This window comes from Oryzias latipes, chromosome 21, assembly GCF_002234675.1.
Source record: "Oryzias latipes chromosome 21, ASM223467v1".
Classification (NCBI taxonomy): Eukaryota; Metazoa; Chordata; class Actinopteri; order Beloniformes; family Adrianichthyidae; genus Oryzias; species Oryzias latipes.
The window spans coordinates 25737699-25754911 of NC_019879.2; the positions used below are offsets into that span (position 1 = coordinate 25737699).

A 17213-nucleotide genomic window follows, 5' to 3' on the forward strand; every position below is an offset into this window, starting at 1 on the left:
CTGATGTCCTTGTCCATCACAATCTCTCAAGACATCTAAACTACATTTTTAGTTGATAAGGAATAGTTTTTTTTCTAATGATTTCTAATTAGAGTTCTATTTTACTCTCTCTTACCTTCGTTTTTCAGAGGGGGCATCTCAACTTTTCTCCATTTGGTGCAGGGGCCGCCCTCTAAAACAATGAGGGGGTCCGGGGGGGGCTCATTGGAAGCCCTTTCCACATGTAGAGATTTGGTGAGTGTCAGTCATGCCTTAGGCGCCCTCCAGCCTTTCATAAAACAGCAGTGCTTTTCATCAATCCAATCACGACCATCAGATTTTGAAACATCCAAAAACTCCTGTTTAGTATTTAAAAATGTTCAATTAAATGTAAGCGGAAATTGAAAAAGAAAAGGGCATCCACTTTCAACTTTTTAGGTTTTACACGTCAACAAATAAGATTACCTGGAAAAAAAAGCCTCACAACAGCACACAACGCATTACACCGTGTCATTGTTTCTTTAACCAAAAAAGGACTCTAAAACATTAAAAATACACTCGCAATTAGATTTACTGTCTCCATGAGAATTGGGAGGATAAGGAGCAGCCAGCTGCTTTTAATTAGTTACACTTAAATAACAGATCATCAGCAAACATGAGTACCTTTAAAAAGAAAAATGCTGATATTTTGGTGCATTTGGGGATCTGGAGCTTTCAGGTTTGGTTTCAGCTTTTTGAAGATTTTATTTTTTTATTTACAATTTTCTAATCTAACAACAAGAAATAAAGGAAACCTGCAACTAAAAGCTCCACACCCTAAAAGTTAACTTTTGGAGGTTAATAAATGGCAAACCAAAAAAAAGACTAAACAGGAAATGGATGCTCCTTTTTTTTCCACATGACTTCTTTTCTATATAAACAGTTTCTGCTTGATTTACTTAAAACATTAAGTGTTTTTAGAGCTCAGATCACTGAAAGAATTTTTGAGAAGCACTGCTTTTTAAGAACATCATCTGTTCACTCGCTATTTTATGCCTGAGTTTATTTTAAAGAGTCATTGATCGTTCTGGCCATCTTATTTTTCTTTAATTTTATACAGAAAACTGCAGCTTTCAGAAGGGGAATAAAAACATTTTATTGTAGCCTTGGTTACAATTTTGTTGGTAAAATGCATTAAACAATCAATGGGAAATATTATTTGCCTTTAACAGGATTGGAAATAAAGCTGTAGTTTTTTACACTTTTTCATCCCTTGTTCCTTTTTGTGCCTTTGTGTACGTTTGTTTTTTACATTTTGGTTGGTGATCATTTTGGCTGTGTCACAGCATGTGGCCTGAAACTTTATAAGTGTATTATTGTTGATTTATTATAGCATTTTAAACACCATTCTTCAGTACTTTGATATGTATTCCCTGGTGTTTCATTCTGAATCCAATAAAGACATTTTGATATATTTAGAAGAAAATGTTTTTTTTTACATGTTCCAAATAAAAGGATGGATCTTTTGCAGTAACAAAACCCTTTTATCACAAAAACTAACAATGAAAGGTTAGATTAAGGAGGATATAATTCAGTTGTGCTACTTCTGTTTGATGCATCCAACTTTTTAACTATCCAACTAATTGTTTAATTTCATTTTATTTATTTTGGTAATCAATAATCACATTTTGAAATTAAAATCTCAGTATATAAATGAAATTAGTTCACAATTAAATGTTTAAACATTTGAAAAATAATATTTCTTTCTTTATTTTCATAAAAGGTAAAACTCTTGAATTATTTTGACCATTGGCTTAATTTCTTTTAGTCAAAAATACTTTTGATTTTTTTAAATGAAAGTTTAAACATTTATGTCAGTTGTGCAAACGAATAAAATGACATAAAAAGATGAAAAAAGGAATATAATACACAAGGTAGCTTCTGATTAAAAAAAAAATAAAAGGAGAGGAACAAATTGTGTTTTATTAACCCTTACTGTCTTTACAAATCAGGGGGGAAAAGCATCAAAAACAGTATTTAGTGAATATCAAAACAGAAAAAACACATGTGCAATAATCAGGGACAAGTGTTAGAAAGTGTATAACTATAACTAAAGAAGCAAAATTATTTATACCATCTACATTTTCCAAATTCCTTTATATTTCTATAGAGGTTTTTTTTCTAATGTAGTTTTGAAGTTGGTGCTTAAATGTTTCCAAAGAGATCTTCCTTTAACTTGTTGCTCAGGTTTTATTTCTATGTAGGCTTAATATAACTTAATATTTCGTTTTCTTTTTAAATTGATTGGCTAACTTTTGTTTTTTATAATTATTGTGTCTGTTTTTACCCTCCTTCCATGATTTTTAATTATAACTATGAAAGTCAGATTCTCAAATTGTGATGCTTAAAACTTAAGCAAAATGTGTTTCTCTTTAGTATGAACATCTCCAGAGACAGCATTAACTGAAAAATGATAATAGCTAAATTTAAAAACATGTGCTAGGTTAAATTATGGGTCAAACGTTAAATAAAATACGGTACTTTCAGCCTGTACAAGTCATCTTTTGAAGGTTTCTGCTTAGACCTGGTTTCTGTTGGTTGTTCTCATTTTAAAAATTCCGCAGACGTCCTGCAGATTGGCTCTCACCATTTTTGTTTTCATTTTGATCTACTTTACTGGCATGGGTTTATTTATAACAATTAAAGGGGATTAGGTTTGTGACCCAGAATGGAATGACTTTTTTTTTTAGCCACATTCCAGACAGTGGAATGGGATGAAAGAATTGAAGATGGGGAGTTGAAGGGGTTAAATGGTTGAGAGATGAATGGACTGGTCTTTCATTTTTGTTTTTTTGTATTTTACTGCAGCAGTCTAGACTAATTACACAAAGGGTTCATGGACTGTTGAATGACCGATTGGTAGAAAGATTAATAGTTCTGTTCATCCCTTCCCCCTTAAACGTTTGCCTCCGGAGCTCATGCTTTCTTTAGGAATTATGGGGGGATATTTCCTGTCATCCTCCAAAGAGCGGGCAGGCAAGAATGTGCTGTTACAAGATAAACGTATCCATCAAAGGGCTTTACTGAGAAAATGTTTGCACTTATTTATCGCTTTTATCTTTTTTCCCATTGTGCTTCTATGGCTCATGTTCTACCCAGTGCCTCCTGCCCTCCACCTTCTGGACAAAAGACTTCCAGAAATTCATTTGGTTGAGCATAAATGTCAACAAAAAAAGTCAAAACAATGAAGAGATATCATCATACAATCTCTGTTGATTTAAAAACATTCGTCATCTATGTGTGACACAAAGACATTCAGCATTTTGAGTACTCTACTAGTGAAAATGAGGATAAAAACTGCTGAACATTCATTAAATCAGTTACTGACCGACTTTGTTTTGAGACTGGAGGCTTTGAAAGAGTCTCAAAGTATTTTCCTTTATGTTTTTACATACCTATTTAATTTTAACGCTTGACCATGATTTTAGCCCCACTGTTTCCTGTGGGCATCTTTTGTGCCAGGGCTTGCCAGCATGGTCGGCGATTGTTGCTGCAGTTGTTGCCCTTGCTGGGGCAGCTGGAGTTCAACAGTGCAATCTCAGTTGTGAAGTGGAGCCCATTGCTGTCCTGGTCAGGGTGGGCACTGGGGCGATGTTCCTATGGCTGAAATGGCTCCTGGTATGAAGAGATTCCCAATTGGCTGCTTCCTCACAGCAGAGCCTAGCCTTAAGTTTTGCTTAGAAGTTACTTCTATAAGTATTCATTTTGTGTGTGGGGTCATGGGATGTATGTGTTAACGGAGGGGAGGGAGGAGGGTAAAGGGTGGGTTTTTAGCCGTACTTTCTGTGTATGCAAAGCACTTCAAGCTGTTCAATGCATGAGACGCACTTTTTATAAATAAAGTTTGATTTGATTTCATTTGATCAAATCATGTTGGATCCCATAAAAGTTTCACAGATTTCCCATTTCCATCAAATTTCTTGAAAAATGAATGAAATGTTAGTTCTTGCTTCATTGAGAAAAGAGTATAGTCTTTTTCTGAGTGGCTTCCAAGAAAATCCACAAGTATGGTTTTAGGGGTCAATGTTTTCTATTCTGTGGCTGCTTCATTTAAAAGCAGCTCTCTGTAGTTCCTTGACAGTTGATGGTCTTTCATTGTGATGCTTTAAAGACGACTCTGCAAAAGTTGTCCACCACGAAAGCCATAAAATAGGAATTCCAGGAAGGGTTATTGGTGAGATCTGTATCTACTGCTGACTGTTTCCAGTGTGTGCGCTGCAAAAGGACACGGTGTTCCTTCTTGTCTACTGTTCCGGTAGCTTGTGTTCCCGGCTGGTGCCAATGCAGAGAATAGCCTGGCAGGGAGGTGTGAATTATGGATTATTTGCTGAACATGAATCTATAAATGTGGACTCTTAAATACTTGCTTTCTTAGAAACTTTAATGCAATCTAATGCAGTGTTTCTCCCACGATTTCTATTGGAAGTTTTTGAAATTTTTAGGTTTCTTGAGATTAAAAGCACACAGAATTTTGCTTTTTATTGACATCATAAAGGATGTTAAATCATTAGTGCTTCGTTGTGAATGAGTGATCAACATATCACTGCTATAAAAGTCATTGCAAAAACTATTTAGAAGTTATTAAATGATACATATATACATTTCTACCCTTCAAATATTGTAATCCCAATTTTTAAAGGTGTTCTACAGATGCTGCCAATATAAAGAAAAAAAAGCAGGAAAGAGACTACTCATAAAGAAAAAATGTGCAATTTTGGAAATGAAATGGGCAAAAATGCAGAGACAATAACTCCTTTTTTGAAAGAGGGGCTACATATGAGTATTTAAGTTTGAAAATCAAAAAATGTAAGGAAAAAAACCCAAAAAGTCATTTCTTTTGTAAATCTTGGAACCTAAAGGTGACAAAAAAAACTATTACGCATGGATGAGGGTAAAAAAACTCAAGACCAAGAGAAGTTAGACAAATATGAAAATGTTTAAAAATAGAAAATACAATTGAGAGGGGTTGTAGGCACAGTTTAAAAATGTTGAAAAGTGAGCAAACATATGGATTTAGACAATATTTTCTAAAGTAGCTTTTTAATTTAGATCTTTTGTGTTAACTGGAGGATTTTTTTCAAAACAATGGGAGGATTTTTTTTTTCTTGTTTGGCACTTTTTTCTCTTTTTCCATTAAAACACACAAACTGCAGGCCATATAATAAAAATTAGAAAAAAGTGACGCAAATCCCACGCATTGCTGTTTTTGTGTATGTTAGTTTTGGTTTTTTTGCTGTTGTTTTTTTAGATGAAAGATGTGTTAAAAAATGAAATAAAAAGTTTATTTTTTTAAAACATTCCAAACATTTTTCCCTCATGTTTTATAGCTTTTTTGGTGTTTGGGAGCGCGTAAAATACTTTAAAATTTGCCCTGAAAAACATTTTTATGCAGTTCATACTGTTATTAATGAATATCAGAATTTTTTCAAAAACAAAAACTGCATGACACCTGTTCTTGATGCTTACTCTCTAAAGTATGCAGTTGAATCTATGAACTAGTGGTCACTGAAAAGCCATGTAGAGGCATTTTAAAGCCAGAGGGACCACTTTTAATCAGATCAGTATCACAATGTGAACATGGATAAAGGCAGCAACAGTCTGGTGTTACCTGTTGATAACAAATAAAAAAGAGAGCAAGAGAAGTCCTTTTATAATCTAATTCATTCTTCCCCTTTTTTTAATCCTGGTCTACATCTTTAACGTTCAACCCTTATGAGATATTCCAGTCTGGTGAAAGATTAAGAAATGCAGCTGGATTGATTTGGCTGACTCAGAGATGAGGGATAAAGTTGTTCTGTACAGTAATTGTGTGTCAGAGTGTGCGGTCCTCTACAAGAAAGGAAAGGAAGAATTTGATCTGTTCAGTTGTGAAGTGTGAGAATATCAAAACCTATTTTTCCACTAAAGAAAAATACCTAAAAAACTATGAGTGCTTTAAAAGTTGTTTATAAATTGTATTTGGTCTCTCTAAATCAGTGGTCCTATTGTCAGACAATGCAACAATGTAGGTTGTGTATTTCTTTGCGGTTCTGTACCAACTACCCCACAGACCAATACCAGTTCACAGCTCAGAGGTTGGGAGCTGCCGGTACTCCTCTTTATTTCTTCAGTCATGTCATGTTTTTTTCAGCAAACCCTAAAGAAAAAGGCAATAATCTCGTTCGTTTCTGCAGCAGGTGTTCCAGAGGCTACGTCTGTCCAACGGAGATGAGAGTGCCGCCCTGAGGGAGCTTCTGAACTGGCGGCGAGCGCAGTGTGAGGGGCGGACTGACTGGAGGCGTCGGGCATCTCAGTCCCCACCTCTGCCCCCCACACTACTCTGGACCAACAGGAAGGCCTCTCCGTGACCGAGGTCGTGTTTTACCATCCCGCCTATGGCCGACGGCGCTCCCCCGTCCCTTCGTCCTCAGCCAAACTTGCACTTGCTCTTAATGGGTTACTTTTTTTGTTTATTTTATGTTTTATTTAAATTTGGGACAGTGACTTCAGCTCTAATGGACAATGCTGCAGCTTCAAGCCCAAAAGAATCAACCTCTCGTCTTTGCACTTGACTGTGGAGGTTACCCCAACAGAAATGACAGAAACCCAGCGTGTCATTTTGATATGACAGTGTGGCATTTAATTACTTTTAAATCAAGCCAACAGAATCATACACGATCACTCTTCTGTCCATTCACAGGGCAGAAATGCGCCCTTACTCCCACAGTCTGTCAACATACAGGTGTATTATGTGCTCATATCATGTTTACAGATCAGGTTTTTTCTATGTTGGCGTTTACATGATTTAGAATCTAATTAAATGCCAAATGGGGATGAGGATTGTGTGAAAAAAAAATGTAACAACTCCCTCCCACAATGAGTGTTGTGTTTGGATCAAGTACTGTATTAACAAAAGAGACAAATGGAAGTTAAGAATCCCACCCAAGTATTTATTTCATCCCCTGTGTGGTAAAGGTGAAGATCTTTGAGTTTAAGAGCAACACAGCTGCATTCTGTATGGCTGATGATGAATGAATATCCTTTTCTTCTCTATGTCATGATGCCCTGCTGAATTATCCTCTTAAGATGCGGTGCTGAAAATACCTGACGTGCTGCCCTGTGATGTCTCCACGAGCTTAAGCGTGTGCACAGGATTGTCAGACACCTGATGTTTACAACCAACGCCTTGAAAAACCTTCAGGTTCTTACAGTCAGGCTCGGAAAGGGGATCACCTAACAACTCATGTTTGGGCCCTAAGTGCCGTCCTGGCAGAGAGGGAACAGGGGTCAAGGTGACCTCGCCATCATATCAAGGTGCATTTCCTCTGGTGTTTTCACCAGCCTTTGAGGAACAAGTCCCTGTGGCCAATGTACAAACCAATGTACTCATCTTTAAGAAAACGTCAAAATATAATGCTGAGAAATCAGAGCATGGACAGGGCGGTGTGAAGTTCTTGAGGTAAACTCTGTGCCAAAGTGAAAAAACAGATTCAGACATAGCGTTTGATGCAGAAGGGTCTGGGACAAAAAAACACCAAATTATAGAATTTACCACAAATTAGTGGTGATTCTATGAGCACCCAAGCAGTTCACACGTCAGTAGAAAGACAATCTACTTGTCCAAAATAGAAACCTCATTGTCATTTGTCAATAGCTGGTCAAGTTTGTGTGTTTGTTGTCGTTCAGGAGATTTCACACAGTCGGACTTGAACACTGTACTGATCCTTCCACTGTGGTCTCTTCCTTCCCTCTTTTACCACACCAAACTGAACTTCTGATAGATTCCCTTGGTGGAGGAAACCCATTGTAGTTTGTTTCCAATGTTGACCACAATGTAAATAGTGACCGATGTTAAAGTCTGCATTTATTATCGAAGAAAAGCACAGAAAATTGAAAATAGCAAAAGGAAGAGTTGAGATAATGCTGTCTATAAGGGTAAAACTGAATTTTAAGAATGTTTTGGGTTTGATGCAATGACTAAGTAACAAAAAAGATGTTTATTTTAAAATGTGAACATGTTGGTTTTTATTTTTAGAGTGACATGTGTGTGAAATTCTTACTCTATTTAATATTATGTGTTAATTTTTGTCTCAATTTTCATTTCCTCTGATGCAAGCCAGGTGTTTCCAATGTGCCCGGCTCTTTTATTGCACAACATTTATGTGTTGTTGACCTCAGCAATGGACTAGTAGTGTCTTTGCAAACCAATCTGGGAGGATTTGGCTTCTATTGTTGGAACAGAAAATATCAATAACCCCAAATGATTCCTCATTTCCCCAATCTATCTGATTGATCAAACCTTACAAATTAGCAGCCCTGTTGCAAGATCAATATAAGCTGTTGTCTGCATGTGAAGATGCGCAAAAAAAGAAATAACCAGTGATGTTCATATCAGAGATGTTGCACTTGCTGAGCAGCATTTTTGAAGGACTTGATGCAAGCTTTAATTTCAAAACATATGTGCATTGCTAAAATCGTTTTGTAGCGTATCTTTGAGTCATGCTTTTGTATCCAACACTACATAATGTGAATCATGTCTTCAGAAGATATATATGCACTTCATTTTTCAAAAAGATGAATATCAACAAAGCAACAGTTCTGCAATCCGTGTCTTGTGTACATAGAGCACTGCCTTGGTTCTGTAACTGAGAATCAACTCTGTTTTTTGAAGGATTTTAGCCTAAAGGTATGGTTTCAGTATTTGTACTGAAGCTAAAAAAGAGGAACCCTTTTCAAACTCATTCGACACAGCAGTTGTGTTTTCTGCACAGCCACACTCAGAAGTAAAATGTTGGATTTGTAAACAGCATTTATTCATTAGTCTAAAAATAACCTGACCAAGATCCCATAGCTGGGAAATGTTACTTTTTGTTTGTTTGTAATGGACTTTGTTGCAAACATTAAAAAAAACTATTGACCACAGCCAAGTAAAGCTGCTTTTAGACATCAGTTTAAAAATTACTGTAGCCAACTACTATTAGTCAGTTTTGCTTTAACCCTTAAACACCGGAGATGTCACCAACGACACCTAAACAACACACTTTGGCATACCGTAACTCTTTGATCGTTCATGTCATCAACGTGAATAAGCCGATTCTGGCGCCACTTATTTCCTCCCACTGTCCAAAAACATGCTTCATAGGTTAACTGGTTACTCTAATTTGTCCTTAGGTGTGAATGTCAGAGTGCATGGGTGTGTGATTGTGGCCCTGCGACATACTGGCCACCTGTCCTGGATGTCCCTTCCTTTGCCCACGAGTGGCCAGGATAGGCTCCAGCAACCCTGTGACCCTGAAAGTGACAAAGCGGAATATGAATGAATGAATGAATAAATGCATGTGTAAGCACCTCACTACTTTAAAGAGTGGCATAGTCTACTTGTCTCCGCTTTGGAATCTGCTGGAATTATGTTAATTGCATAAATGGTTGAGGAGATACGGTAGCAGAAAGAATGTCAACACTGGAGCTAAAGCTCCGGGGTAAAAGGGTTAAGCTACCTGCACTCTTTGCAGTGACAAAGCTACACTTTTCCATGTTACATTTAAGTAGCAAATCCTATAAAGTACACAATATGACAAAACAGAAATCACATTTGAGTTTACTGTACAGTTGTCCCTCGTTTATTGCAGGGGTTACATTCTAAAGATAACTAGATAAAATCTGCAGAGTAGGATTATAGTTGTCTTAGGGCTGGAAAGCCCCACACTACACACATTTCTCAGACAGACATGAACATTTTCACACTTTCCTCTCTAGTTTAAACTCCCAAAGTTCAAACCTCCATACAAAAATAAGTCCAGTACTTCAGAATAAACAAAGATCTGCTCGTGTTTGAAGATTTTGGCAAACTGAACGCATTCTACACCGGAGACACTGCACGAAGAAGATTGATGAAGAAGGTCAGCTGCCAATCAAGACGAAGAACACAATACGCTGTTTAAAAAAAAAAGCCTGCAAAATAATCAGCAAAAGGTGAACCGCCATGTAGCGTGAGACCACTGTACAGGAGAAGGCATACATTTCATATATTTCTCATGACAGGAAGTTGCAAATATTGCTAATATTCTATCAGCAAGCAGAAAATCTAACCTTGAAAAAGGTAAATAAACTGTATGATTCGTTAATTTGATTTACATAAATAAAAGCTTAGAAAAATTACCAATTAAGGCAAGACAACCCTTTTTTTAATCTAGCATTAGCCAGCATTAAGTTTAAAACAAACTGTAAAACAAGAAAGAAAATTAAAAATTGTAGAGTAATCACTAATATTTGACTAACTTTACCACCTCTAATACAAAAGCAGCATTTGTTATTCATGTAATTGAGAATCTTGTTAGTCATGCATTTTTAAGCTTCCTAAAGGTCATGAAATGAGGACATACTGATGCTTTTTACCTTGCATGGATCAATATGATGAGCCTCCATATAGTATTCTCATGTTACTAGTTAAATATATAATGTGAAGAATTGCTTCCCACCATGCTGTCAATGACTGCACCCCCCCTTCATATCCTGTCAACATTCAACCACTCGAAGCGTCAGCATCACCACAGATGAACCTCAGTGGATACGCACTGTCACCACCATGCCACACAGCTGGTCACATTCCTGCAAATTTATTTTTCTCTGACAGAAATCACTTTTCTCTGCTCTGAGATCAGCTTTCTGGTGCTAAAGTCAGTGTAAAAAAAAAAAAAAAAATAGTCATTTTGTAGTCTCCAGTTTATATTTATTTTTTCTGAAATACACCTTAAAAAAGAGACATGTCACTGCCTGTCATAGTGGTTTGTTTTTTTATTGTCACTTTTAAGTTTATATGAAACTATGATTTAATCTGCATATGTATGTGTTTGTGCAAAGGAAATCGATTGTGATATTTCATAATTAATATGTTCCTAATATTTTATAAATCCGTATCTGTTCAGCAATAAAGCACAGTTGCGCCAAAGTTTGCACGTTTTGTTTGTCGATGATATATATCTATCTATCTGTTTATATATCTATATGTATGTTGTTGGGTATTTACACTCACACCCCCAACCTAACATCACCAGTGAGACAGTTATGGCGAGGAATATCAGAGCTACCCAACTAAACAGTTCTGATCCAGATGTCAGCTCAGACGAGGAAAACAAAGGCATACGTGGATCTATTTGTCTGCAAGTGAATTCATCAGACTGGAGTTTAGCTGGGAGCTTATGGAGGCCGATTGTAGTTTGTATGTAACTACTAAAACCTTTTTTAAATAGCATTTTTTCGTCTCATCCTAATTAACCATGATTGGAATAAAGAAATACTCAGCAAATGGTAAAAATACCACAGAATTTTCATTGGAGAGGGTCTTTAAGTCGCTTTTTCACAAACATGTTTCTTTTCAAAGCCCTTTTTTTCGCCAGTCGGTCGCAGGGCACACAATCACTCCTACATGCACACCTAGAGACAATTTAGAGTAACCAATTAACCTGTGTAGAATGTTTTTGGACTGTGCGAGGAGCTGGAGTGCTCAGAGAAAACCCACACATGCACGAGGAGAACATGCAAACTCCACATAGGGGGGAATTGAAACTGGGCCTTCGCGCAGTGATGCAAGAGCGCTACCACCACACCACTATGTGGCCCCCCAATAATTGTGAACCTAATAGTTTAAAGTAAAAACATAATAGCTTATTATCATATGCATGTTGTTTGATTTAGTTGTTGAATGGGCTTATGTCTATTACACAAAAGAAAATAATAGCTCTCCACCACCAATTTTTAGTAGTTGCAAACACTATCAGTTTGTAAACACTTAGACCATTTGTCACAATCTGGATCCTCCCTTAAAAAAATAGAAAACTTCAAAAAGACACAAGACTGACCTTCAGTTTGTCACATGCTCTCGGGCTTCAGTTGTGCTGATAGTAATCCTTATTATTGGAAATACTTTTGACTTTCTTTCCTGGTTTAGTAGAAATCAAAAGATGTTATCATGATTGCCTGTTTTGAACTGCATCAGCTAAAACTTGGGACTAAAACAAAAAAAAAAATCTCAAGAAACCCGAACTGAGAGTTTTTTTGTTTGTTTTTTTAAACAAAATAACCAACTAGCAAAGCTTTTATATTTTTCTTGTATTTTTACTCAATTTTTGAGGGCAGAAATATCTGTAAAATCTTCATTACTACCTTATTGAATTGCACAGAATATCAATTGTGTTTTCCAGGCTGAGAGCATGTGCTTCAACATCTCATAACCTGAGGTGATTTCTGTTGAAAGTCAGGTCCAGACATGTGCAAGTCAGTCAACTATTTGCCTGAAAGATAAATAATTCATAGCAGTAATTCATAGAAAAGTTTCCTCTGAGCATTAGTCAATGGAAAGCTCCACTTCCAAACTTTAGTGCTTGGGTTTCATTTTATTGAGGTGTGCAAACAGCTTCGGCGAGCTCTGCAGGCGAAGGTTTTGAAGGTCTACAAGTTCACTTTCCCTGGAATTTCATTGGAAAAATACATTTTCCTATAAATATGTTTTTGCAATGACACAAACATCTACAGTTAACAATTACACCGGTAACACAAGTGTATATTGTTAATTAAAACTAGTCATTCCAGTTTGTTTTTTCAAAACTTTATAAGTCAGATTTCTATATTTGTATAAATCTAGCAAGACAAATGTGCAAAGTTAATGACATCCACCAGTGTGTACTTGAAGCTTTGGCCGACAAAATACCGCAAGAAACTTAAATGATTTCCTTAAGCATCAAAGAAGGCTTTATTGGCACCTGAAAGGGTGGAAGAAAAGGAAGGTGATATATAGGTGCAGTCAGTCCCAGAAAAATGATGTGGAAGAATTCTGAGAAAAAAGGGAGCCTTGTAAGAGCAGACACTTTCGCAGAACAGACAGATGGAAAACAGAAAAACTGAGAGACATGACTGAACCAACAAGCAAACAGAGCCGTTTTTTAGAAGGTCAGACAGGAAAAAATTAAATTATGAGACATTAAAGATAAAGACTGAAAATGAAATGGCCATAAATGTCAAACGACTAAAATAACATTTATAAAATTAGAAAAAAAACATTAAAACACTTAATTTATGACTGTTTTCTCATTTTTATAATTATAATGCAAACATTTAGAAGGGAATCCATTCTTTAAAATCCTTACATGTGTCTTTGTTCATCCAGTCACCTCATCTGTGTGATTTGGATTTTACTTATTGAATATGAACTTTTAAGGTTTTTCACTGTTATGATAGAGTCTCAACATTGCCTTCTTATAGGTTTTTTTTCTTCACATTTTATTTTGAAATCTTTTAAAACACTGAAATAAACTAAGCACCATCCAATGGTAAGAAGCAGCTTCCCCACAAGATCACAGTCATCTTTTCTTAGAGACCCACTCTGATAGAAACTGTGTTTTGGTGTTTAACAAGTTCTAGTAGCATTTTTCTGATAACAGAGGACATGTATAAAAGAAAAAATTAAGCTCAAAATTGCATTTCTTAGTAGTTCCTTTATTCAAATTTTTTGAAAATCAGTAGCAGAAAACATATTTGAAAAAGAGCGTATTTTTGACGTGGAAAATATGCAAGGTGGGCCACAAGTTTCCTGCTCCACCATGCATCGGGGAAGGGAAAGGGAGATGGGGTTGCTCCATGCCAACGGTCCCACCCACATATCAGAAACAAATTTTTAATGAACTTCTGCCTCTCTTCAGAAACTGAGTCTTGAAATGACTGTTTTTTTGTTGTTGATTTTTTGGCTAAAAGCCACATAATTAAATCAAAACACCAGTGGATATGCTTTGAAATTCATCAAAAGGTGATCAGGGTGAAACTTTAAGCTTTGCTTCTCTATTCTACTATTGTTTTTCTGTTTTGACATCTTGTGGTTCTCCATTTAGCTATAAAAGGAACTTAATCAGTTCTAGCAGCTAATCAGTTTATACAGAGTTCCAACCCGGACCATGGAGCCCATGGTTTGAAGCACATGAGACAGTTGAAGGAAGTAGAGCATAGTCAGTTCATCAAGTAACATTCAGTGAACAGCAAAAGTCATTAATTCCTAAGTGAAATAGTCCAGTTTTTCTTCTCAAATCTAGATTCAACATTCAGTTCCACATTATTGGGTCAATTTTTTTCAGATGTTTATATTTTATTTTGAATGGAACTGTTTTTATCTAATGAGATTAATTGCAACTTCACTTTGCAGATAAAACAACGGTGGAGAGCCGGAAAGCTGGAGAGGACGAGACGTTCTACCAAGAAGAAGTCCTGTGTCTACAAAAGTGGTGCTCGGCCAACAATCGGACAATCAACACGGCCAACGACAAAGGAGCTCATCCTGAAGTTCCAGAAAAACAGACACTCCAACCCTGTTCATAAATAGCAAACATGCTGAGAGAGTGAATGCCTTAAAGTTCCTTGAAGTCCACATCTCAGAAGACCTCTGTTGGTCTGAGAACACAGCAGTAGTGGCAAAGAAAGCAGTGGGTTCACTTTTTGAGGGTTCTGAGGAGAGAGAACCTGAAAGCCCTCTGGGCTGGTGACCTTCTACCGCTCCAGCATGGAGTCTGCTGACCTATGCCATACCAGTGTGGTACTATAGCTGAGAAGAGAAAAGGAGGTAACAGAGGGTTGAAGATTTTGGCCACTCTCTGCCCTATTTGCTCAACATCTACCGCTCCTGCTGCCTCAATAAAGCTCAAAGTATCACCAAAGACAGTTTCCATCACCTTTTTTGACCCGTTGCCCTCTGGAAGCCATGTACAATGACAGTAAAGCGATTCTATTCTATTCGAAAAATACCGGACCAGGTTCACGCGGCAAGCTTTAGTGGAATCTCAGCTGACGTTGCTCAGAACAAAGACACCTCTGGAAAAAGTCATGTGGTTAACACTGCAGTGTTCCAGGTAGAAAGCAGGCAAACATTGAACTCTTAGGAAAAAATCTCTCTAGGAAAACTGGTATGTGAACTGGTGCAATTGATTGTCATTTTCCACTTGGCCAATTTCTGTTTATAATGAGGTTGGCCTGAAGGAAACTGCTTCTCAGGGTTTTCTGTTTAACTTGTACTGGAGACTAGCTTTAGTCTTGATCCTCTGTCCAGGTTGGACTTGAGGATACGGTTGACGGATGGTTTTTCCCAAATAGATCACCTCTGTGAAGCTTTTGAGAATGAGCCACAGGTGGAAAGTTAAGGCAGCATCTAGTCATTTTATTTGCCCAAAATTATTTTAACTGAGAAAATTACAACAGATTGGGTTCATGAAATGGGTCAACTAACAAAAACTCAACTAGAATATTTTACAGCAAATAAAACCGAAGACAAAAATAAAAGTTTTACTTCAGAAAAAAAAAAAAAAACTAACCTGGAAGCAGTCAGGAGGATTATATACTGGCTTATCAGTCAATTGACACAAACACAATACAACATTGTCTAAACACTTGACTTAAAGTCCCACTCCGATCAACCTGATCTATTTTCAAAGCTATCCCAGAGGTCTTTTAATTATGATTATGACGTTTTTAGCCAATTTTTAAAAAATTTGTTTTTTTTCCTAGGATAGTTTCTGCAGAGCAGCAGGACTTAATTAAAAATTCACCTCTGAGTTGTTGGCGGCACCATTGGCGTGGAGCAAACACGCCCTCCCTTCCCCTCCCCATTGAGAGCAGAGCAGGAAGCTTCTGGACCGACCAACATAAATACGCCCTTTGTCAAACCGCATTTTGTCTTCTGTTCCTGATTCACAACAATTTAAATAAAGAAGTACTCAGAAATGCAATTTTGAGCTTAAGTTTCTTTACTCATGTCCTCCATCATCAGAAAAATGCCAAAATATCATCTTAAAAATAATAATAAACACCAAAAAAGGGATTTTCATCATTGATAGAAGTTTGACTCAAAGGAAATTAACAAATAAGTAGTTAAGTGAAGGTTGGCTCCAAAAATGATTAAAATCCACAAATGAATCCTGGTTCCCCCTTTTCTCTACCCCCCAGGGACTAAGTCTACCAAAAACCTTCCTCAAAAAAGCATCTTCCTCACCATCACCCTTTCTGACCACCAAGAACTTAACAGGCAAGGGGCCAGAGAGCCAAACTCCAAAGATAAATGCAGTCACAAATTCATAGTTAACACAAAACAGGAAGAACTACACACAGAGGGCTCTGCCATCACACTTTCCTATTTTGTACCAAAGCAGATTGAAGGACAGTATTTATAGTCATGCATTAGGCATACATTCTATGTAATTCCGCAGAAAGTTTATTTTACGTTGGCTGAACCACAACCAGCCACGCACGATCGAGTGTTCATTTTTCCGTCATTATTAGTCTTTTTATCAACAGTTTTATGATGGGGGTGGAACCAAAATGTTTTCTTTCCTTAGAAGTGCTGTCGCCCAAACAGAAGCGGGCGTGGGAGAGCAGTCTTGAAGATCTGTTACAAAATTCTAAAGAAGAGGTAACATATGGATCACGAGTGGCTGCTGTGTTTTTCTGAAGTCCTCCTCTCAGACGGAATGGCAGATTGTTCCGTTTGCTTGAAAATAGAAAGGAGCAGGAAGAGGGAACTGTAAAAGCCACTCCATCTGGGACATTTCAAAGGATGAGAAACACCGGATTCCCCACATCTATTGATTACTTTAGCACAGATTGGAGGGTTGGTTGGTTTATGTTGACTTGCAAATAGCCTGGGGAATGGTTTGCTCCTGCCTGATCGATGTTGTGGAGAAAAGGAACAGCTTTGAAAAGAAACGCATTTTCTGACTAGCCAAAGGTTTGTAGTTATCTCTGCAATATCCACATGAGATGGTTGCTTTCCTTTGAGCACTTAAAGGTCTCATAGTTTCCATTTTTTTAGCCCCACTTTGCAGTCAACCCTCATTATCCTCCGCTCACCTCCTGTTACCCTCGCGGCACTGCGACAATCCTTCTTTGACCTCACAGTTGTTCCCTGGTCACCTCTTCGCAGTGGCACAGGCCTCCATGCCCCACATCCTGTAGGTGCAAAAATCAATATCATCGGAACACTACCTCAATTTTCAATTAGCGACCTCCATCCAACACATCAATCATGCTGCGCAGCATCACAGCAGACACCTCACAGGAGGTTACTTACACAGGTCTCGGTCTGTATGCACAAATCAGCAATTGCAAATCCCATTACTGAAAATAAAAACATTAGGTTTGGGGGGAAAATCTTAGTTTTAATGAAAAATGACCTCACTGTTAATTCC

At 37.3% G+C, this 17213-nt stretch overlaps 1 protein-coding gene across 4 annotated transcripts in view; it reads left to right on the forward strand.

Moving 5' to 3' along the window:
* Window positions 1-10698, forward strand: part of myo16 (myosin XVI) — a 101687-nt gene extending 90989 nt beyond the window's left edge. The window contains exons 35-36 of one of the 4 annotated variants that reach the window (XR_002292838.2): window positions 129-234; window positions 6192-6304. Coding sequence is in view for 2 of the 4 variants with exons in the window: in XM_020713268.2 (XP_020568927.1) it covers window positions 6192-6365 (174 nt within the window). In the remaining 2 variants the exon portion in view is untranslated. Of the gene's footprint in view, window positions 1-128; window positions 235-6191 lie in introns of all 4 variants that reach the window. The other 3 variants (XR_002292839.2, XM_020713268.2, XM_011489936.3) reach the window with 3 other exon arrangements.
* Window positions 10699-17213: the final 6515 nt, after the last annotated feature.